Here is a 24,834-nt window from a genome sequence, read left to right as displayed (position 1 = left end):
AATACAGTTCAATCAGGAGAGATAAGTAAATGATTGAAAGATGAAAGGTTTATTTTATTGTGACATAGAATGATTGTCAGAGAATCTTTGGCGCTTGAACTCTACAGGGAGACAGGGTGATTGAAGATGTCTGCCCTGAGCGGCAACAAGATCTATCCCGCCCCTAGAGTCCAGACGCTGGTGGTGGGAGGTGTTGGCGGATGATGTCGTCTGGGTTGATGCGATGAAGAAGTTGATTGAACTGTGAAGACTAGCGTTGATGAGGAGATGGTTAATGATGTCATCTGAGGCTGATGGGATGAAGGAGGTGATGAAACTGCGAAGGCTCGGTGGCGACGGGGAGGTGGAGGGTCGCTCGTAACGATGGCATGAACGAACTAGTGGAAGAGAAAGCCATTTTTAAAAAGAGACAGCAGCAATGTGATAGACTAACAATGAGGGAGTGGAGCAGTGCTATTGGATAGATGTGACCAGGTGATGATTATGAGATGTAGAGTGAGCACGCGTGGTATGAGAATAAAACAAGTGTGCAAAATATAGTCTTCCTGTCTGAACTTTCGCTAGAGCTACATATAACTAAGTATCAAAAGCAACAAATGTATTACACACATAAAGGTAGCCTAGATGGTACAGACCTTACAACTGATACTGATTCCGTTTTTCTCATTGACTGTTCAATTATATATTTGTTAAATATGTTATAGCCTAACTGTCCAAATGTTTTATATGTTTTTATTTCATCACTGCAGCGGTTCCATAAATTACCACCCTTTGTTGTGATACCGCGTAGTTTCATGTTGGTCCTTATTGCTGTTTTTAACATAAATATTTTCCTCTGAGAGTTTTTATACTTTCCCTCTGTTCAGTAGCTCAAAGAAAGAACCAAGACATAATACATGGAATAAAAAAAGAAGAAAACGTTTGATCTTTGACATAAAGAATTTACTTTCTGAGTCCATCATACATCTGACATTTTAATTGGAGTGCAGTGCCAAGAAATGCAATTGAATGAATACTCTTTGACAGCATAAATGCAGAGATGCAATGCTCTTATCTATCAATTCAGGTGGAATCCTTTTCGCAAAGAAAATGAGAGACAAGAAAATATGTGACAATGATGGACCCATTCCAAATCAAGTATGGAAATGCAATAAGTGGAGTTCTGTCTGCGATACTTGTGATAGGTGACATACTCCGGGTTACAACAACTCTCATTGGTTTAGGTAGGTGACACTCATGTCCGCTCTTTCATAAAGATGCATTTAGCTTTTTGCTTCTTTAAGAGTCTGCATATCTATATGATAGTGTTTATTCATAGGTGCAACAATGAGTGTCATCCTGGATTTGTCCTACACGCTGTGCATTTGGATCTCTGCTGCAGTAGCCATCGTCTACACACTGCTGGGGGGCCTGTACTCTGTAGCCTACACAGACATCATACAGCTGACCCTCATATTCTTCTGTCTGGTGAGATTCCTGCCTGCATGAAAAATGATTTCTTCAGATTGACTACAATAAGAAAATCTAAACGAAACATCTTGCATTAACGTGTTCCAATCTGTTTGGTCGCTGGGTCTTGCTGCACTTACCCCCATAATTACCCTGAAGGAACCTATTATGGTATGTGAAATCTATATGGTGCTGCCTGTTATCCAGGTGGGCCTTAAATCATCTCATCACAGCATACCAATGTTGATAGTCAGAAAACTGAAAAAAATTGAATGCGTCTTCCCAGAGGCCCCTACGGGACAGGGAGATCAGAAAAAAGAAAATCAGATTTTAGCTTGTTGTTTTTTTTATTGCAGGCTCAATTGGAATCTTGCAAAAGATTATTGGAATCAACCTTATTTCTTTCCTCCATGTCCCCTTTGTCCCTCCATGGGGCTGTGTTTGTTTTGAAAAGTTAAAACCAATGTTTTTTTGGGGGGTGTTTCCTGCAGTGGTTATGCGCCCCCTTCATTCTGATGAACCCCCATTCAGCTGACATAACGAAGACTGCGTTCAACTTTACCTACCAGACCCCCTGAATTGGTTCAGTGGATAACGAAACAGCATTTATGTGGACTGATCATTTCTTATTATTGGTAAGGGGTACTTTATTTTTATTTACAATAGAGTCATTAAAAGGAGGACATTACAGCCACTATCTTAACTGTTTTTTATTGCAATGATTTTAATGATCACATTAATGATTGATTAACACAACTACAAATAAAGGGATAGCACTTTCTGCAAGCTTACCTTGTAGAACATGCCTTCACATGAAGGCTGAGGTCTTGCCGCAGCAGCACTAGACTGATTTTCCAACACAGGTCATTTGCAGCGTGTCTTCCCCTCTCTGCACCATGGTCCCTTCAGCTGTCATACATTAATAACCACAAAAAGTTTAGATGGCCAAAAAGAAACGTATCTTTAACATTTGGTCAAAATAATTCACACAAAATGCTTTTATGGCCTTAAAAACAAATGCTAAAGGGCTTTAGCAGACATTGCAAGGGAAGGAACTATATTACTATAACTAACTATATCAGAATGATAACATAATAAAGATCAACAGTCAGGTGAAACAGAGAGTAGTCTACTGAATTAAAAATAAACAAGAACAAAATGTGAATAAAGGAGAAGTAGTAATCAGTAAAGCATAAAAAAGCACATGTGGAAGCATATAGATAGAAAATGAAAGTTGACTTACAACTGAGCCTTGCAGTACACCACAAGTAATACAAGAAGTGCAAGATGAGTAATTAACTGTGGTGATAGCAAAAAATAGGAATAAAACCAACTGAGCGCAGTGTTCTTGACGCCTCCAGGTCTCAAAACGTCATGATCTACTGTGCCAAATGCTAACATTTCAAAGATTTTATTTCTGACACATAAAGTCTAAAATCTGTGTTTAAATTACTTAAAACTTTGGATAAAAATGGGAGTTCATTAGCTGGCATTAAATGAATAAAAACAATGGGTTAAAGATTTGGTTACTTTAAAAGAAGAAAGATCAGAGCATGTTGAGCATGAGCATTGAAAATGACAAGTTAAAAGTGAGCTGTTAGTAATTTATAAAATACTTTGCCAGACTGTGCCCATAACTTCGTTGAGTGTAGAAGGTGTGGTGTCGAGGCTGCATGTAGCTTGGTTCTTGTGAAAAAAGTCATAAAAAAAAAAATCAGCTTTAAAATGATTAATATATCAATATTTCTGTTGGATTGTAAAACAAGGTAAGGTGGGGTAATCTGCCTAATGAGGTTGTGTTTTGTTGCTTCTAGGACACTTGGTAACATTGAATATCAGGACTTTCACCAGAGGACCCTGTCAGCCTCCTCATCAGCCACAGCCAGGATCACTTGCTTCGTTGCAGCTCCACTCGTCTTCATACTCGGAGTTCCATCTGTGTTGATCGGAGCAGTCGCAGCATCAACAGGTACAGTGATACAGTTACTCAAAAGAGACTAATAAATCAATGCTTGTTAATGCCACTTCTTTTCTTCGGATTGGAACTTGACCATGTACGGCTCCTCATCCCCATACGAGCGTGGAGAGGCGGGTCTGATTCTGCCCCTTGCTCTGCAGAACCTCAGTCCACCCTACATCTCGGTCGTTGGTATTGGAGCTGTAGCTGCTGCTGTGATGTCATCAACAGACTCAGGTTTACTGGCAGCGTCCTCCATCATCACATCCAATATGTATAAAAAAAAAGATCTTGAGGACCAAGGTATGGGGAGACATGAGAAAAATAATAGATTTTATTTGATTATTTTCCTTAAGCTCCAGGTCATTTTTCTTCCTGCAGGCATCAGACAGGGAGCTCCAGTGGGTGATCTGCATCACAGTGGTGTTGGCGGGCTTGGCTGGAACATCTCTCACCTTCTTACAGAACAGCATTATGGTTTTCTGGATCCTTGGCTGAGGCATAGCCTACACTATAATGTTCCCTCAACTCATCTGTGTCCTCTACTTTAACAGCTGTAATGGACATGGCTCCATTATGGGCTTGTTATTGGGAGTATTGTTGAGAGTACCGTGCGGGGAGCCATCCATTGGGCTTCCTGTTGTTCTTCAGTTCCCAGGTTGCACTCTTCAGGACGGCAAATATGTCCAGTGTGCTCCTGTAAGCACTATTTGCATGTTGTCCACCATCGTTGCCACTCTGTTTTGCTCCTACTTGGCCTCAATGTTCTTCAATAAAGAACTGATTCCTGAGAGATGGGACATTTTTCAAGTGAAAACACAACAGCAGAATTTAACATTAAAGACCTGTGGCGACATCGAAACACATCGAGAGAAACCTGATGACGAGAGTGAGATGGAACTGAGGTTAATGGCCAGAAGTCAGCAGGAATGAAAGAGAATTGAGATAAAGGGGGTCCTGTTCAATAATTTGTCTTTGTGTTTAATTGGTATTTTATTTAGCTATTTTAGCCTGTCTTTATTTTTATTGGACCTGTCCTAAGCGTAAGTATTTCTATTTCCTGTTTCTTAGAAGCATCCTTTTAGCCACTCTAACTAAACCTCAGTCATCATGTTGATTATTGTTCCTTTTGCCATCAAGCTCTTTTTGCCAAGTCTATTTAAACACTTTTACTTCAAAAGGATTTGAAATGATGTTAGTGGAGTAACAACTTTGGGCTCCAGAGCCCAAATTTCTAGTGTATTTGAAGATCTTTTATATTCCCTCTCCAGACACAAACAGCTAATTCACTGTAAAACCTGAAAGTGGCTCCAGACCACACATCACGGTGACAGGTATACTGTATAACAAAACAGTTAAATGACAGCTCCAAGCACCAGTTATGATGACTCATCACGACAGAGTCAAACATCTTATCATCACAACAACATCATATCTATTCCAATGCAATAAGGCGACATATCAGAATGACAGGGAGTAAAACTACACTACTGCCACAAACAGGACCATTAGAGGAGCAGCTAGGGGGGACTGCACAGTCCCACTTTCGGAAAACCACTTTCGGAAAACAAGGGTGTCTTTTCCATTAGAGCATCACATCAGTGGAATTAAATACCGCAATCAAATAGAGTCAACATCCTATCATTCATTTAAATATAATTGGTTTATTGAGAGCCAACAATGTCAAACTGATGCTGTACCTACCCATGGTAACTTAAACTGTATCATGTTCTATGTTGGATATTATTTGTTCGTTACCCAAATTGTATTGCATATATCTGTATATTTCTATAATACTGAACGTATGTTAACGGGTTATATTTGATTCTATGAAGCCAAAGAATGTCTGGCAAAGGGACTGTCATGACTATCATGAAAATGATCCTCCTGGCTAACTCAGCTACATTTACATCTGTCTGAATGTTTATTAATGTACGCTGTCCCTCTTCAAATAAAATAATCTCAAATGTCTCGTTCAAAGCTGAAATGATGCAGATGAATGTGTCGTCATGTGACAACTGACAAGTGTGTCGTCAGGTGAGCAAAAGATACAGTGCAAATAGTTTTGTTACAACTGAAGGTACTGTTAGTAATTGAATAGACACACAAGTTGGGGCACTATTGTACACCCCATATGCATTGACCAAAAAATGTTTTGTCCATTTACTACAAAAAATGACAGTCATCAAGTAATTTAGTGGATATAACAATTATAATTTTGAACTTGCACTTTCATTTCTCTGTTTATACTTCAATAAATTTCAGAGGAACTTTTGATTTCTTTGTATTTTCATGAGAGTTGATTATAGTTGTATATTTGTACTTCCTTCTTATTATGCAGTTTATTTTGATAAGTCTTTATACTCAATTTAGGTAACTCTTTGAATGCTACACGTCTATCTTGTAATAGACTTTTTACGTAGTCTTACTGGTCGTACTGTCACTTTCAGTTCATGATTTGAATGCTTGTTGTACCATCATCATTGAAGAAAAACAATCTAACACGTGACAATAAATAGCATGACTATGCAACAGGTAAAATGAATGACAAGAGAATCATATTTAATTTTCAGCTGAGATTTGTTCAATTTTTACAGTGCAAACGGTCAGACAAAAATGGATACCGGTACATGTCTTAGCGGCATGATGACGATGTTTTGATCTGTCCGAAAGATTGGATTTATACAAGCACTCAGTTCAAGTAAGGCACATGACAAACTTTTAATCACCAATAAATATCTGTCGTGTTTGGAAGACAAGTCAATGAAAGAAAAGTTTCTTTGGCTTATGAAGATCATTCGGATTTTTCCCTGCCATCATTAAAAATTATCTCATGGACTGGCTTGTTGGAGCACAGCTCAATGATCAAGAGCAATGTCAACAACCTTACATTCCCTTAGACTGCAGAACACATGCATTCATTGATGTGCTTTCCCTTTTCATAATAGACTCCTTTAATATATGTTCATAAGGCAAAAAGTAAATGATTACTAACTATTGTTGGGGTACAAAATGTGATTAGAAAGCAGTACATTTCAGTAAGTGAAAACAATTATTATTAAGGGGCCATAAAAGGTACATTTGTTCAGTTCATACTATGCCGTTGTAATTCATTATTTGGGGACACATTCTCATTCTACCAATGCAAAAATAAGAATCAATACCGTGATGCTTTTTGTTCAAGTGAATTAAACCGTTTCATAACCCAATAGAGGACCATTGTTAAGACAGGCAGTAAATCTGATGTGTGCAGTTGAGTCCAAGTAGTTAATTATGTACATAGGTTAACATAACCTTTTGCCAATCTCAAGTGAACAATTTGTCGATCATATAGGAGGTGATGCATTGATCAGAGATGAGAAACAAAAAGGGCTCAGCTTGTAGCCTGATCCACTGTAGAACTTGTTCTGAAACTCCACCCTGTAACAGAGACAGTCAACAACCATATCTTTAGTTTTCCATTAAGTACCCTGTCCAGGTCATTTCAGCAGACATAAAGCAGAGTATTGTTTTTAAGTAGGATATTAATGATTGGCTGACATTGTTAGATTTGTATGGCACCGCTGTCATGATAAACACTCTTTTACCAAAATGTTAACCTAAAAATGAAAAGTCATTCAAAAAAAATGTGTTGAGTTGTCCAAGAATGCATGTGCATCTTTTTTTCTGAAACCATACAATGACAACTCAGAGATGTAATTCATTCACAAGAAACATCTAAATGTTTTTTTATTTTTTTCATTTTAAAGGATTTAGCTTCCACTGATGAGTAGCATTTCATGTTTTTATTTTTTATTATTTTAAAGAGGACATATTATCCCCCTTCTCCACCTTTTCAAACAGTCCCATGTGGTCTAAATGAAACATCTGTGCTGTGCTTTGGTCAAAATATAACATGAATCAAGCACCAGAGGAGGTTTGTGACCCTGTATAAACCAGCTCTCTCAGAACGCTTCGTTTTGGTGTGTGTGTCTCTTTAAATGCAATGAGCCCCCCCTGAGTTTTCCCCGTAGACATCAATCCTCTGTAGAATAAAAATGGCAGACCTGCGCAAAAGTTTTGTTCTAGGCTGGGGATCGAGTCCATGGGGGGAGATACCAGGGGAGGGGAGGGTATTTTTTTTTTTTACCAGAATCCAGCTTGTGACATCACAAACTGAGAGAATTAGAAACAGAGCATTTTTCTCTGTGTTGTAAGACTTATGCAGACTACAAACAAAGGACTGGATGGATTAATTTCACATTTTGTGGGTCGGTAGACACTCAGGTTACCCAAATAAATGTTCAGAAACACTGTAAAAGTGGATTTTTCATAATATGTCCCCTTTAAATAATATGTTGATTAACAGGCAGTAGCGCAGGTTGCACAATAGGGTAGTATGTGAGATGTACTCGAGTGTCTTGTAGGCTCATAATCACATAACAGACAAACTACGCCCCCTAAGACATGGACTTGTGGAAAAACTGCAGAAATGCAGCCATAGTATTAAAACTTTACAAATAAAATTGTTAAGCATTAAGAATTACTTTAAACATATTTTCCCCACATAGTCTCCTCCTCCTTCCCATTCTTACCAGTGTAGACGGAGCGCGTGCAGGAAAGCTGACAGTCCCTCCATTACCAGTAGGATGGAGACGGTCAACATAGCAAAGAAGGCAAAAACCACAAAGAGGACAATGGATCCAACATAGCCCTCCCACTTCAGAGCAATACGCAACACCATCACCCACAAAACCTCAGAGAGTTCTGTGGAGATAAATAAGTCACCGTCAGACAGCCATCAGTGCATGGAACAAAATACACCACGTATGTATGAATAACTGGCCAAAAAAAGGAACACACTGGCCCTCAATCATCAAACGTACGTACTGCAGAAAAATGGGTGTACGGTCATTTCCATGCAAAGTTCAGCACTTATCAATTTGGACGTGAGCAGAGGGTACACTCAAATCCCACGCCAGGTCTCAGCTCGTGTACGCACGTTTTCAACTCAGTGTGGACTTGCAGCGCAACGCAGTGTGTCGGAGGATAATTAGATCATACTATAACAGTGCTTGTTAAGACGGATAGATAGAGGTTCACAGATTTACTGTTAGATAAGATATCTAAAATGTATTTTATATTACACTTCACCTCAAACGATCTCTGTATGCTACATCGCTTTTTATATAATGTTGAGTAGCGCGAGCTGTCAGGTGATTTATTTAGTTGTGTGTTATATTTGATGAATTTATGTTTGTTTAATCGATTTACTTTAAAGATTAAAGATTAGAGAGGCTGCTTTCAGTAAATACATGTTAAACGTTCATGCGCACAGGAATATCGCTGCAGAAAATACTGAGACAAATTAAAACAGAAAAACTAAAAACAGTTACTTTAAGAAGGACAGAAAAACTACCAGAGGATACTAAATACAACTTTTAGCCTCTGAAATATTTAAGAATACAGAACATCAACATTAGATCATAATTATTCGGTATGTCCGGAGATTTAAATAATAAAAACTCTGATGTGCCTCATGCGTAATTGCGCACAGCAGACGCACATAGGCCAGAGACTACATGTGACATAATAACGAATAAAGAAACCCCGGGGCTGTAAAACGGAGTCAGGACATTCTTGTATGCAAGTGTTAAATTCTTATGTTTGGTAAGAAGGCTAATCAGATGACAAATGCACATTAGACAGCGTTTGATCAAACACTTAATTCATGTGATGCAGGACGTTTCAGATTTCTCTTCTCTTTTAAAGTGTCATTAGTGGCAAGCACGCCGCCCGATTTGTGCAGCTGACGTTATCCGACACAGATGCAGGTTCGCCTGTACCACTGGGATTATTTCAGGTGAGGTCCGGCTGGCGTCCTCCGGTCCGGGTGCTGCTTCTTTTAAGACCCGCAACACTAGGCTACATTGTAGCGATTGTATGGTCTGACCAGGTTTTTTTTAAACTAAAAGTATAAAAACTTTATTATATTATAGCCTAGATTATGTACGTTACATATCACGGATGTTAAATTAAATATTAAAAACTCTGCTGGAGTTCGGTTATCCACACCAACGCTGTTGAGATTTCCATGCAGGCGCATTTCTTCTGAAGCTCTTTAATCCTACATTTCAGGCTGCCAGACAACACAATGTTATTCCTCTTTACTTTTCTCTGTTATGGTGTCACTCATGTCATATCTCGTTTCTCTTTTTTGCTGTATTATGTATCTCCATGCCGTAAACTCTGGGGGCGAGGACAGCTAAACCGTGAATATATAGGGGTGTGGTATTTAAATGACGATCGTTTCCAGCCGCCACACTTATCAACACCCAGTCTTGCGTACGCTGTGATCAGCAAGATACGCACGTTTCATAGGTCCCACGTGGAACCTGTCGTACGATGATTTCTACACCCAAATCTGCGCTTGTTTCTACACCAGATTGATAAGTGAGGGACAATGAGTGTGATTGAGTCTAGTCTTCCTGTGAGTGTACCATGTGAGCATTGTGGTGTTTTTAGTATTTCACTTTGGATACTAGCGTCTGCTAAGTGAATTGTAGAATTGTAGCATTTGTGTATGTTGGCATGTGTGCTACTTACGTGCGTGAGCCAAACTAAGAGCCCAGAGTCGGAGGTAAGAGGCCGTGTTGGAGATGCAGCCCAGGCAGTACTCTATGGTGTGGATAGCCTGATGCATGTATACATCTGCAGCATCGAACTCCTACAGAATAAACAATTCAAAGACAGCAACCACAGCAGTAAATCACTGTCCTTATTTTTTTTTTTTTTTGTGAATTAAGGCACTTCTGTTTCTCTCCTACCTCCTCTTCAGCTGCAGCCCCTTCTACCTCCCCCTGACGAGTGTTTATGGAGCCATCTTCAGCCACAAGTGGACATCTGTCTTCCTCCTGATGTTGCGGGGGGGGGGGGGGGGTAAACGTCAGAATTACATCCAGCTTATAAAACCAAAAATTGTTAAAAGGAGTTCTGTGAAAAACAGACTCACTGTCTGTCTTCGTCTGTTCTTGAATGTGATATATTCACAAGTGGGTTTCCCAAACAGTAGAACCGGGACAGAACACAAAGCCAGCAGTACCAGGGCCTTCTGCACCACAATCTACACATGAAGACAGGAGGAGTTACGGGATCAGCTTGTTATCTTTTTAGGCAACACATGCTGACTTGAGCCAGCTAATTTGAAGAAAAGCAGTGGTTTTCAAGTACTGCAAATAGCATATACTTAAACTCCTGACGCTCATTTTTCATAGCATACAACAGACTTCCAGATGATTTAATAAGGCCATAGTTCAGAAGTTCACACCATACTAAAAAACAAAATAAACCAGTGGCTTCTCACAATTTTATAAAATGTATGAAACAATACAAGTACTATGGCAAGCTGAAAAATAATGATGTCATGCAAAGTAAAGGAGAATTTAAAAAAAAAAGGTGTACGTCTTTTTAAGGAAGATGAGCAAGTCACTCACCTGTCCTGTGTAGAGTTTGGGGTTTTCAGGGTTGTCTGTGAAGAGGAACATGTCTATGAAGTGGATTAGTATACTGGGGGCAATTTTGGACTGGGCAGGAGTGTAGGCAATCCATTTGAAGACCACCATGAAGACCAGGTAGCCAAACAGACAGACCATAAAGAAGAGCTCAGGGATCAGCACAAAGAAGACACTGCTTAACTGGCCAAAGTGCCTGGAGGAGACCCAAAACATTAGAAGAGAAAGGAAAGATATATTAAGGCAAGTCAGATTGTAATGTAAAGGAAATAATAACAGATCAACAAAGAAAAAGATGATTACTTACCAGTAGTTGAAGAATGACAAGCAGACTCCAAAAGTCATGTGAATGACGCCAACTACGACTGACATCTTCATCTTGTACGAGTTAAGGAAAGTCAGTTTGTTGTTGGACAGCCCCCAGATCTGAGACAATAAAAACATGAAATATTTTAGATACCTGCAGTGACAAAAACAGATTAATGGGTGGAAAAAGATGGAGGCGAGAGAGGAGTTTTAATGATATGACTAGCCATACCGGGTCAATGCCAAATGGATAAGGGCTGGAAAAAACCCCTGGCACAACGGGATCCATGGACAGGTACTGGTTCTCTGCCAGGACGGTTGAACTAGAAATGTGGCGAAGAAATAAAACAGAAGAGGTAAGAGGGGCAAGATAAAAGTGTGTGTGGAGATTTGACATCTTTTTTTAATTTTTTTTTATTATATCCTCACTTCCAAATGTTCTTCTCAAACATGGGGCCAACGTGCCACGCTGAGCTGAAGGTGCTGAGGCCTCTGCTGAAGCACTCGTTGTATATGGCCCCAGTGTAGATCGAGAAAAGGCCCATCAGCAGAATCAGATATCGTCCTCCAAACATCATCCTCCAGATCTAAACACACAAAGATTTTGTTTCTTTATTTAATATGCACGATCAAGGTATGGCAAGCCGTTTAGGAAATTAATATATTGAATGAAACTTTGAATATATTGAATGAAACTTTGAATATATTGAATAAAACTTTGAATATATTGAATGAAACTTTGAATATATTGAATAAAACTTTGAATATATTGAACAAAGTCTGAATATATTGAACAAAGTCTGAATATATTGAACAAAGTCTGAATATATGGAATTGAAGGTGATTTCGATTATCCAAATCCACCAGTTTCATTGTTGTCATCCAAAAGACCAAGATCACAGTTCAATTATTGGAACACTTTTACTGCTTATGAGTAGTAATGCTCAACAAAACATTGCTGGGCGCACTTTGTGCATCCATCTTTAGGGATTTTTTTAGTCTCTTACTGAGATGGAAGCTGAAATAACACTACAGACTTCCATTCCATATATTCAAAGTTTCATTCCATATATTCAAAGTTTCAGTCCATATATTCAAAGTTTCATTCAATATATTCAAAGTTCCATTCCATGTATTCAAAGTTCCATTCCATATATTCAAAGTTCCATTCCATATATTCAAAGTTCCATTCCATATATTCAAAGTTCCATTCCATATATTCAAAGTTCCATTCAATATATTCAAAGTTTCATTCAATATATTAATTTCCTGAACGGCTTGCCATATAAAAGGTAATCCTTCTAGTTTTTTGTTACTAACACATCTTAGGCACCAGAGGGCACCAAACCACATCCTCCACAGTGTTCCTGTAAGTGCACGAGTACATACTTACAAAAGTAAAACATGTTAACTACCAACTTAAAATATCTTGTGTGCAAGTGAGATGTCGATTTTTTAAATCGCTCTGAGCAAATACCCTTTCAATTACCTCATTAGTGTTGCTCTTCAGTTTGGGGTCCCTCTCCTCGAGGACCATCCAGAGGGCAGCCAGAGTCATCAGTAAACCATGACCCACATCCCCGAACATCACCGCAAACAGGAAAGGGAACGTAATTATGGTGTACACGGCTGCAAAAAGAATGAGAGACACAACTTTGTTTGAAAAGACAAAAGGAAAGCCTGAACGTGTTATTTTTCTACACAGAGCTGAAGAAACTCTTTAAGTGGAGTGCCAAAGTACCTGGATTGACTTCACGGTAGCTGGCTACTCCATAAGCATCAACAATGTTTTGGAAACCGGCTGTGAAAGAGTTCAGAGGAAACAGGGTGGGTGGAGGGGTGGAGGTCGGTAGACGATTGTAGAAAGAGTCCACCCCACTGCCACTCTTCCTCTGAGGATGGAGAAGGTTGAAGTGAAAATGAAGCGGTGAACTTACTTAAGTTATTTTACATCTACATCTCTGATTCTGTCTTACCCCTCCTTCTCTTAGAGCACTTTGCAGTTCAGGCAGCTTGGAAGTGGGACACCAGGCCTCAGCGATCAGGCATTTGTCAGTGACTGAGGGGCTGCAGAGATTCAGCACCATCTGAACAGCTTTACATTTCTGCACTCGCACCTTCCACTGAGGCAGCGCAGCCACCGCCCGCATCAGCAGCTGCTGCAGGAAGGACTCAGTCTGTGACAACACCTAAGGAACAAGGAAGTGAGATTAAGGCACAGGCCATGTGTTTCATTTAGAAACTATTTTTACACTATTAAGAATTTACAAAGAAGTGTGATTGTGGGACGGTTTCATAAACATGAACTACACTTACTGATCTGATATCTTCAATTCTGCCTTCAAGCCCCTGAAGAATCTTCTCTCTGTCAGCAGGGTTCTCAGGGTAGATAAATGTCTGTGTGCGGAAGCTGTGACAAAGGGATACAAAAAGATATTCAACAAGTCCAATAAATGCCAAAAAATAAAAGTTAAACTGATTACCCACCAATCACAAATCTTCTTCACTTTCTGTCCAATTTGATCTCCCCAAAAGGAAATGAGGAAAACTGTCCACTGCACCATTTCCCCCTGCAAAGGAAGAAACAAACAAATGTACTGAAAACACTCAAAAAAAAAAAAATTTCATGTGACAAAATCATCAGAGACTATGACTGTAAAAGAAATAGCAATAATATCTGTCTGTCTCTCAGTTCCTACCGTGTCCGGATGCTCAAGTCGATCCCCCATTTCTCTGAAATCCACAATGATATAACCACGACATGCCCGCCATAATAACCGTTCAAACGAGGGGACCTTCCAAGGATGGACCACTCCTGCCACAAAACTGAGAGCCAGTAGATAAAGAGTAGATAAAGAGTAGATGTGTAAAATAGAAGAAGAAAAAATACTGGAAATGCTGGGAAGTGAGATTTACCTGAGGTGGACATCTTGGCGATTATCGAACAGGCCTTGGCTTTCCAGTACAGGTGGTGGTGCCTGAATGAGGAAAAAGTAGGAAATTACTTTTTTTATTTGCAGTTTTCTCTCTACAGCTAAAGAATATGAGAATATTGATTCAGGAATTGTGAACAAATGTATCTTTTAATCACCTGTGAGGCTGTTAAAGAGTGTGTTTTGGTCAGAACTCCTCTGTATTGGCAGAGCTGGGTCATCTGAGCTCGCAGGCTGTCTCTGTTCCTTGACACCTATAGACACACACACACATCTGTCTCCACTCTAGGGAACACTTCTTTGTATAGTGTACTATTGAGACAACAAATGTTGTTCTTTAATTCAACACATCAATCTTGATTGGCTTAAGCTCTCACCTCTTTAAGCTCTCTGGCCAGGCGCTCGCACTCTTCTTCTATGGTGATGAGCTCACGCGGCTGAGGGGCCATGGGTGTTGGGCATGGAGGAGGGAGGGGGCCCTTCAATGGTGGAGACAAGGAGCGATTGATCTCTTGCTCCAGGAAAGCTGAGAGCAGATAAGAAGGTCAGAGAGGGCAAAAAAAAATCTAATCAAAATGAAAAATAAAGAACTAAATACAAATACAGGTAGGGAGAAATGAGTCATTGCTTACTAAAAGTTTTCTCAAGTTCCTCGCATCGTCTAACCTCCCCGACAAACTTCCTCTGAAAGGCGTTCACGTTGGGATTTAACTACAATGTGACAAGAGAGGAAGTAGGAAGAGAGCAGCAGGGTTATTCATGCTCATCTGATGATTATTATAAGAGTGATGGAAAACGTGGTTATGGCTCACAGAGACTCAAAACAAATGTTGATACATTTTAGCATTTTAGGAAGTAACTTACGAGGCATGTTCTGTGCAAAATAAAAGACAATCACAGAAAGGCTGGAACAAATCAACTTCAGGGCCGTTGTCAGAGACAGATACATTATAATGTCAGCCATACACATAAAAACATTATTGCATTAAAGTGAGAGAAATAGTTGCACATGAAAAACATTATCACCACACATCAGCTGACCAATTCAAATTAGAATCAGAGTTTTTCCACCACAAGACCATGAACAAGTAAACGTTTCAATTACTCACATCTCTGAACTCAACCAGGCCCAATTCTCCCAGCTCGCTGACACAATTGTAGGCCGAGCCCGACTGAAGGAAGAGCTGCACCAGGCACACCTCCTCACTGCGAAACATGGAGCCCATAGTGGCTAAAGTGAGAAGAAGAGGGATGTTATTGAGGAGGTGATGAGGAGAGGGCAGTAGGCTGTAACACAGGCAGCAATACCAAAAATGAATCAGTAATAAAGCCTCTTTAGAGAAGCTGTTTAAAAGAAACTGAAAAAAGGGGAAGCATCAAGTTCTCTTGGCTGTGATGACCAGGTGGGATTTCCAGTCTTGCAAAGACATGCCGTTTCTGCCAGTATCACAAGGTTTCAGTTTTTCCGCTGGGAGCAAAAATCAGTCCACTTAAGAACAGTGCAATATGTAGAAATATTCAATCATCTCAGTTTTAACTTGCCAGTTTGTGTACTGCACTTTGATAGAATAGCTCGGCAGTAGATTCTACCTTCATGAAGGTCATATTATTCAGGGTTTATATCAAGAGAGGTTTATTTAATTTGGTGATCATTTTGAAGGCTGCAGTTTGTGGTGCTGTTGGGTTATATTTCGACTCATGTAGTCAAAAAAAACCTAAAACAACAACAACAACCCCCAAAATGACCCAGACTTGAATAAACACCTTTTCCAAGATAATCTGAACATTTCACTCTTCCGATGGAGGTGGGATTGTTTTTACTGGCAGCTGTATAAAACCGCACCTCTATAGGTAGGTATGTACGCAAACCAACAACTGAGAGTATCTATTAAATGTGTGTTACTAATTTGAACATGAAAACAATCATTCTACAATGCACATGTCGTTTGAAGTTGGAGCGACTTCTCCATAACTATAATTTGACCTCTTTTGAGCTGAAGCACAGAAATAGGTTTAAGTTTCGTTTTGAGTTGCACCCAATGATAATAAAACAGGGTTAAATATTGGCAAACAAAGAGTAGTTTACGTTACAATGTCAACATCCCCCCTAGAGGATTGTCTCGACTGGTTAGAGGAATGTCATTAAGAAGAAGAAAAGTATCACAAGGGTTCAATTATCTGTCAAGACAATAGCGCTCCGTCAGTGTTAGACAATGTGAGCACGAAGTGACGCTACACGCTTACATTTCTCACCTGTCTGCTCACCCTGATTCCACTGCACTCCAAAACGCTATCTCTCTGGTTCTGCAGCCGTGTTGACGGTCAGCCCGGTTACTGTTAACCGGGACGAACCAGACGTGTTTATGAGAAGTTCACCGCGTCTGTTGCTCAGCACTTCCCGTTTGAGTCACGTTACTGGGCCCTCACGTGACGGTTGACGTGCATTCTCTCATTTTGGCCACGAGAGGTCCAGAGTTTCATCGACCTAGATGGCGTTTAAAACCTCACAGCCTGTGGTAAAAACATATAAAACGCTGCTTGTATAAAACGCTTAACATTAGCTGAGTGTCATAGAATATTCTTCTTCCATGAAAACTTAATATATATCATGTGTGTAGTTGCTAATTTGCTAAACAGACGTTGCTAGGCGACAACATAATGAACTAATGAAAGGCATGACTCTCATTTAACTCTAACTAGAACTGTGGTTATGTCTGATCCTCTTATCTGTACCCTCAGTAAAAAAACATATTGGACAACACAGCACGGATGAAAAGCAATACACATAGAAAAATGCATCGAAAACGACGTGAAATTGGCTAAAAAAATTATTTTTTTCTACAAGAAAAGATGAACACTTGAGCTTTCAGTTTGTTTTTATATTATATAATAAGTATGTAAATTATTAGTTTCAGTAGATAAAATCTAACTTTGTATAGGTCTTGACATAAATCTCAGGGGAGAACAAACTTTTCTTTTGCAGATGCATATACAGTTTTGTAGGGTCAAGCTGCACAGTACATCTAAAACTGTTACTTTCAAAAGAAGGCAAGGAGACTCATAAAACTCATAGGGGACCAAACAATGGAAATACAAAAGATATTTTATTGTAAAATGTTAGAGTTGCAAGGGGAAAATAGCAAGAAAAGTATAATATACAATTGGAAAAAAAAAAAACTTCAACGGAACAAATGAAAAAAGAAGGAAACAATTGTAGGGAGATGATTGGCGGATACAGTTTGCGAAGAGGAACATGAATCTCAAATCTTTTTTTTTCTTTTCCACTAAGCTGTACTGTTCACTACTACACGTTTTCTTCATCTTAACCTAAAGATACTGTAATGAAGCTGATCTACATTAACAAGCAAAACAGATTGTGGTCATAGCAGGTGCTGAAAATGCTTAGAACTTGTTTCAACTTGAGACCCCCCCCCCCCCGCCCAACCACACACAAAGAAAAGAAAATACTACAGTAAAGTCATATTTGGTGGAAAGTCAGACAGTAAAATTAAATTGGCTTTTGTATCTCATTTCACATCATGTACATTTTAGACAAACTGCCAACAAACATTAAGTCTAATCATGCTGCTGTGGTTTTATATAGCAGACCATTTAATGGGACAAATGCACCAATGAAGCAAAGTAAGCAGGGATTTTTTTTCCACTTCTTTTTCTATAAAATTACAGGTCAATGTCCAAGACAGCAACTGTTTATACATAGAGCAGTCTCATTCAATCACCTTCTTCCAGCCACTCTAAATTTACCCCATTTCTACAAACTATAAAATTTGAGACTACGGTCCATTCCTGCAGAGGACAGGAACTGAGCATTATCTCCAAAGGCCACTCCAGTCACCAGCCCTGTATGGTCTAAAATCAAAGAGACAAAAAACATGGTTAAAGATGGGCTACTTCCTAAGAGTCAACACCGTACAATACACAGACTGGATTAACAATCAAGATAGATTTAAGAGGTATTTCCCCTCTCTTTACCTGTGAAATTGAGGACCTCAGACCACTGCTTGCAGATGTAGACGCGGATATCAGAGCCTCCTACAGCCAGATAAGTACCACTCTGGTCAAATACAAGGGACTTCACCTGAAACGGAATAACAAACATATAAAAGTGAAAAAATGTGCAATTGTTCCATTTATTGTCAGTGTTTCAATCCTATCTAAAGACACAATTTAAAGTGAATCAAGTAAATATGCTTTCAAAGTACAATTCTGCTGTATAAAGATTTATCAGACTCCCGCTTTAAGCCATCAAATAAGTGATGTGAAGCATGTTTATTAGCTGTCTCACTGATGTAATGCTAAATATCACTTCATTTCTAATGCATTAGAGCTTACCCAGACGGTGGCTTTCTTAAATCAGAGCTTATACAGGAAGCATTTGGGAAAGAGTCTGGTCCTTTACTTATTTATTTATATGTGTAAGTTGAAGTTTTTAAGATTTAGAAGTGGTACTGATTTCTCATTTCTCTCCTGACAGCAAGACTCCAGTACCCAGACATCAAACAGTCTCTCTGCTATGAAAAGCTGCATGCTCTATCTTCATAATCAGTGTTTGTCAGAGGGCACAGGACCAACAGCAACATTGAACTCTGCCCAACTAAATCATTTCCTGAAGTGTCTTCACTACTTCATTTTACAGGAAGAATTGGTCCATTGTTTTACCTCATAGTTGTTGTCCAGAGTGATGGTCTTGAAGTTTTTCAGTTTCCTTAGATCCCACAGTTTCACAGAGCTATCTTGGGCACCTGGAGTACAAACACAGAGATGGATTTTAAGATATTTAAATGAACATCTATATTCAGTTTAGGTCTCCCTAGTGCAAAAACAAAAGCTAACGATGAAAGTGAATTTCAAGAAATTATAGGTAAGTGTACAGGTAAGCTAAGATAACATGAGATAGACCCTATTGATCCCCCATAGAGGGAATTTAGTTGTTACATAGGCTCACAATAGAGGCCAAAAGTAATCAAGCAACAGATGGCAAAATGTACATAAAAAAACTGACAACAATTAAATACAGTAAGAAAGATAGTGATAGTAAACCATAAATAATCCCTTCACTTGTCAAAAGATAAGAAAAATTGCACAAATTGTGTAGAAAATGGATTTGATTAAGTGAATAGACTTCAGAAAGAAGTGATGTTCTCTGTCTTTGGATAAACCCAAGTCCCTTGAACACACACACCCACGTTTTAAGAATAGCAATTCAAATACTTCAGGTATCTCTCACCTGTGGCCAGGTAGTAACCATTCTCAGAGAAAGCGATGGAGGTGACAGGACCGGAGTGACCCGGGAAGTTGGCTACGTTGGTGCGCTCCTTCAGATCCCAGATCTTGATCTGAGAATCAGCCGTACCAGTGCCGAAAATTAGACCATCGGGATGGAACTGAGCACAGGTGAGAGCTGTAAGGGGGGGGAAATAATTATTACCTGGAAATGAGGATTCTTCAGACTGCAAACAACACATTAACATTGAGGCACTCACCACAGCCAGCACTTTCGTCAGTAACTTTAGTGAGGACTCTACCAGTCTGGATATCAGAAAAGGCCCAGTACTGCAGAGAAGGGAACATTGGGGAAAAAGTTATAGTGGTTACTCGGCAAACCAGGGATAAGATCACTTTGGACTTCAGTGTAAAAAAAAAAGAGGTTTGTCGGGATTTCATCATGCTGTTCACACACCTGATCCTCAGAGGAGCTGAGCAGGTAATCCCCAGTAGCATGAAGGGAGAGTCCAGTGACACCTCCCTCGTGGGCACGAACCACCTGGACACAGTTGCCCCCGGTGACGGACCACACACGGATGGTGTTGTCTGGAGATGCAGAGAAGACCACGGACTAGAGAGGAGCAAGGGATTGAAAAGAGAGTGAAACAAAAATATGAAAAAACAGATCAGTCATAGCAGATCCTTTAAACGTTGTTTTCTGGAGAGTAAAAGGATTCATTTACTGCAGATAGATTTGACAGGTTGATGTCAAACAACGAAAAGCTATAGTTACCTGGGATGGATGGTAAATGACAGAGGTGACCTTCTTGGTGTGACCCTTAAGGGTTGCAACAATCTGCTCCTCGTTCTTGTCGAACACCACCACATTCTTGTCAGCTCCACCTGAAGATAATAAAAGAGTTCATATTAAATTATAAATCTTAAACCAGCTCATAAGCCTTTAGGAAACTGAAATATTGACCTAAGCTTTGAACAAAAATATTATACCTGTAAGAACTTTGCTGGTGTCTGAGGGACACAGATCCAGAGCCAGAATACCAGGAACACTGGCACTATGAAGACCCTGAAGGCAACAGAGAGACCACGTTGACAATCATGACACAAAAAGTACTCGTCTCTTTTAACCATGTGATTTGAACTAAAAATGTAGTTTAAATCCAGAAAGACAATTCTCTACTTACAGCATGTGAAGCCACTTGGCGGTATTTGCTGAGATCTTCAGCTCTAACCAGCTCCTCTGGGACGGTTTTTCCTCTCTAGAGAAATACAGTAAACAGTTTAAGAAATATGACAGTATATTGCACAGTAAAACATTTAAAGAAAGCGCATCAACATATTTTTTGTAGAAATTTGTAATGAAGCTAGTAAAAGCAATAGCATACCTTCTTTCTTTCTGTTGTGAGGATGGCAGCTTTGTCTTGGAGCTGCATACAGGAAAATGACATGTTATAACACAATTTTTATTTTTTGAGAGGAATGGATCGCTTACAGCATAATAATGATGTCTAAGAAAGTGATCTTACCTTCTGGATAATCTCTGGGGTCATTCCCACCTGTTCACTAATCTCCATAGGCTCTCCACCAGCACCCTGTGATACAGAAGGCAAACACAGAAAGGTTTGGTGAGGGATTGTAAAATGTTTGAAGAGCATTTTGTCCAGGATCTATTTGACCAGAATTAAAAGTCAGTCACTCACTACTGCAGCTGGCTGAGAGGCAGCGACTGCCTGAGGGGCAACCAATCCAGCTTGGGGTTTCAGTGTGGCAAGGGCTGTAAATGAGAAAAAGACCTCATAATAAAAACATGATCTGACACAATGCGCTTGTGTTGTCATGTAACATATTACGCAGAGAGTTGGTGATCATATAAAAGCAGTGTGCTTCCCGAGCGGACTTATGTCCTGCAATGTGGAGAACAACAAGCTGCTGCAAAACCCACCTTCTCTTGCAGCAGTGACCTCCTTTGTGAGTCGAGCGATGACTCTGCAGGCGGCATCGTGTTGGTAGAGGGCATGTGACAGTTCCTGGCGAGTTGTCTGCAGCTGCTGCCGCAAAGTAAAACTGTGAAGCATAACAGCATCCTAAAGCAGGAAAGAGGATGAAAGCAAGATGAGGGAACTCTTCCAATAATTGTTAAACTTGTAATTCACAAGGACAAAAAAAAAAATGAATCATTTACATTAATTGACTCTCCTCATAATAAAACAATATGGAGCAACACATTTTCATTTTTTGTGTGTATTGTACATGTCAGAAGATAACAGAGCAATGGCAGGATATGTATTGCATTGTGGTCAACTTAATGAACGGTCATTCTAAATATGCTCCAGTTAAGTTTTTACTGTCGACAGGGTTTAGATAGATAAAGTTAACAGTTTATTCCAAAACCTGGGTAACTTGTAGAGTACAGTTTCTTATGCATTTGTGGGATGTGCTGTGCCTCCGTTTAAAGCTAGACTTACCCACTCATCTTGAAGTGATTTGAGAATGGCAGGAATGCTTGTTGCCGACGGTGCCTTTGGTCTGATAGGATGGGACACTGAAAAGAAAAGTTGCACACGTTCAAATGAAAGCAGTCTCTTGTGAGGATTCATCAGGCAGGTACCTAGAAGTGCCAAAGCAGCCCTTTGTGCATCACTAAAGCTGACATTAAATTATAATCACTACTGCACTTACAAGAACAAGAGGTAAATATAAATTCCTGATTAATTTGTGATAACTAATTCATGTTCAAAGCAACAACAGCATCATTCTTGTTTGGTCTTATCAGGCTCGAGGATAAGCAGCTTTTTATGTTGCCAGATGATAAACTGGATATTTGGGTGTTTTAGATCAACATAAGCAATACAACCAAGCATTGAAGATGCTGTGGGGGAATATTTCATCATAACCTTAGTTTATGATAGTTATGAACATAGTTGCGGCGGGGGGCGGCTGTGGCTCAGTTGGTAGCATCGTCGCCTCTCAACCGGAAAGGTCGAGGGTTCGATCCCCAGCTGGGCAACGTGTGTCCTTGGGCAAGACACTTAACGCTGGATTGCTCCCACTGCTTCAGTGGTGGTGTATGAATGGGATTAGTTACTTCTGATGGATGATACTACATAGCGATCATCACTACCATCAGTGTGTGAATGTGTAGGTGTGACCTGCGGTGTAAAAGCACTTTGAGTAGTCGGAAGACTAGAAAAGCGAGAAGCTCAAGTCCATTTACCATTACACAGCAATCCAAATATTTGCTAAACAGATCATTTATGATGGCTTCTATCAGTATACATAATACTAAGTACACATGATTAAAACTGATGCCTTTCCATAAAAAAACTATAATAATACTGCCACCATGAAGTTTTAAAGGTGTATGTAAAATAAACACTAACCCTTGCAGGTATTTATTGCAGGACTATCTTTTGACTTTTACTTTTAAAAAAAGATGTTTCGTTTCCAAATAGACCGATACATTTAGATTAGATTTGCAGCCGGTCCATGTAGAGACACACTTACCTTTGATATCTACGAGCTGCTCCTCAGATAAGGGCTGTGCGTTCATCGGGTCCGTCCCATTCTCTGCGATGTACTTCTCGATCAGCCTGCGCTCAAACACCTGGTTGGACACCGGAGAGACGCACGGGTGCTCCGGCACCTCGTTGGAAACTGAGTAAAAAAAATTAATGTACAAATTAATATCCACCTGATACACAAAACACAACGAACCCGAGCTACTATCACGAGTAGAAGGCGGCACTGCATGGCCGCTAACGTTAGCTAAATTAGCTAGTAGCATTAGCGCGGTATCGCCGAGCTAACCTACACTGGCTCCGTCACATGAATGAATTTAACTTCACTTACTTGCACAAAACAAGGACATCTTCCCGACGCAGTCCTAACAATTGCTGCTGTAGATGGAATTAAACTCGTCTTGTACTTCGATAGTGATTATCGTTAATGTACACTTAACTTATGTTTCACTTATATTAGTAGTGGCACGCTGTCCTTTCATTGCCGCTACAAACGGAGCTTCTTCTTCGGTCTCTGCGCTACAAAGACTCACTGGTGCTCTAGCGCCCACTACCGGCGGAAAACACAACTGCTCTGTTCTCGTCACCAAAAGCCTGTCGGTCACACAGTTTACCGACAAATTAGATATTCACGAAATACCCGATTTAGGCTACTCAATAAATAAATTCATACGACAGTTAAAAGTTTTATTATAAATGGTTTTGTTTGAATGAATAATGCTGCATTCAAGTGCTGCTCGGGTGGTCTGAGTTTCCGAGTTTAGGAAGTCGTTCTTCGTGTGTTCCGTGGTGTGTTCACGTGATTTCAGTTCTGAAAGTCGGAGTGTTGTAACAACAGCGCAAAAAGCGTCGATGCTACGAAGAAGATCAGTGAAATGTAACTATTAAAAGTTATATTTGAGCAAATAGTTGATGTGCTATACGCGAATTAATTAAAAAAATAAAAAATAAATATTTTAACATGAACAAAAATACATTTTGCAAATACATTTGATGACGATTTTAACGTCAAGTCGGGACCTAATTCTTTTCAGGGTTTCCGAGTTGTTCCGACTTGAGCAGGTGTTCATCAAATGCATTTTAAAACTCGGAAACTCGTTTTTCCGATGTGTCCAACACTACATGAATGCACCATAAGTTCCCTGCTCCCTCGTCCTGCTTGGCGTCTTTCTCACTGGTTTAGGTTTAGACCAGGTTTAGACCTTTGACCCTGTGCATCTGCATCAGCCATTCTTCTGAACAGATAGCATAGTTAGTCGTTAGAGAGACAAAGACATACATTCAGCACAGTTTAGTTATAAAGTTTAATAGATGACACTAGTAAAACAAGATAGTAGGCAACAGCTGATGTAGCTGACAGACAGATTTTGGACAGTCCACGTTGCCTGGCCACACGCGGCCCCCATCAACCCTCAACGTGGCCCTCAGGTCAATTTTTACACTTCAATTAATTGGAAACATGAAGAAAAACATGACAAAATCTGCAATGAAATCATGAAAACCAGAAATATGTCCATGATAATATTTGATCACTGGTGTATGTTGAGTTAAATTTGACTGTAATCGTTTTTGTATCCTACAATTTGGCCCCCCTGGCAGTGGGAATTAAATGAATGTGGCCCTTGCTGTGACCACAGTTACCCATCCCTGCTTTAGGCTATTTCTGAAAACTAAGGCCTGAACATGTTTCGCTTTCTTCATCTGTTTAAGTTTATTTCAATGCACTTGATGAAACGATGATTTTAATCAGTAGCCTACGTCTTCATTTAATAACAAAGGAGTCAAAAACATCCAACAAGACATCATCAGCTTTCAGATGATTTCTTTAGCCTTTCAGACTATCAAAGTCAATATAGTCATATCGCGTTAAACGTCAATGTCGCTATCAAATTCTACAACAATCATTATTTTATGACTGATCATCATCATCATCATCA

At 39.7% G+C, this 24,834-nt stretch overlaps 2 protein-coding genes and 1 pseudogene across 2 annotated transcripts; 1 reads left to right on the top strand and 2 right to left on the bottom strand.

Moving 5' to 3' along the window:
* The first annotated feature begins 126 nt into the window (after positions 1-126).
* Positions 127-4,382, top strand: LOC132982573 (high-affinity choline transporter 1-like; annotated as a pseudogene).
* Positions 4,383-5,942: 1,560 nt separating this feature from the next.
* On the bottom strand, positions 5,943-15,416 carry tcirg1b (T cell immune regulator 1, ATPase H+ transporting V0 subunit a3b). Its single transcript, XM_061047952.1, has 20 exons — positions 15,245-15,416; positions 14,768-14,846; positions 14,513-14,661; positions 14,294-14,389; positions 14,119-14,180; positions 13,902-14,028; positions 13,690-13,772; positions 13,519-13,612; positions 13,179-13,391; positions 12,944-13,094; positions 12,692-12,831; positions 11,632-11,789; positions 11,435-11,525; positions 11,204-11,322; positions 10,879-11,092; positions 10,398-10,508; positions 10,213-10,299; positions 9,992-10,112; positions 7,981-8,152; positions 5,943-6,826 (listed from the first exon to the last, which is right to left on the bottom strand). The coding sequence occupies exons 1-20, from the start codon at positions 15,359-15,361 to the stop codon at positions 6,733-6,735; spliced, it is 2,478 nt and encodes an 825-aa protein (XP_060903935.1). The 5' UTR covers positions 15,362-15,416; the 3' UTR covers positions 5,943-6,732.
* Positions 15,417-17,220: 1,804 nt separating this feature from the next.
* On the bottom strand, positions 17,221-23,666 carry prpf19 (pre-mRNA processing factor 19). Its single transcript, XM_061047951.1, has 16 exons — positions 23,229-23,666; positions 22,884-23,033; positions 21,845-21,921; positions 21,322-21,463; positions 21,080-21,153; positions 20,906-20,971; positions 20,765-20,806; positions 20,564-20,638; positions 20,370-20,445; positions 20,155-20,264; positions 19,837-19,992; positions 19,640-19,709; positions 19,384-19,557; positions 18,816-18,898; positions 18,129-18,234; positions 17,221-18,005 (listed from the first exon to the last, which is right to left on the bottom strand). The coding sequence occupies exons 1-16, from the start codon at positions 23,245-23,247 to the stop codon at positions 17,908-17,910; spliced, it is 1,518 nt and encodes a 505-aa protein (XP_060903934.1). The 5' UTR covers positions 23,248-23,666; the 3' UTR covers positions 17,221-17,907.
* Positions 23,667-24,834: the final 1,168 nt, after the last annotated feature.

Source organism: Labrus mixtus, chromosome 10, assembly GCF_963584025.1.
Source record: "Labrus mixtus chromosome 10, fLabMix1.1, whole genome shotgun sequence".
In the NCBI taxonomy this organism is placed as follows: Eukaryota; Metazoa; Chordata; class Actinopteri; order Labriformes; family Labridae; genus Labrus; species Labrus mixtus.
Note: the sequence above shows the minus strand (reverse complement) of the source record. Positions and strands in the feature narration are given on the sequence as shown.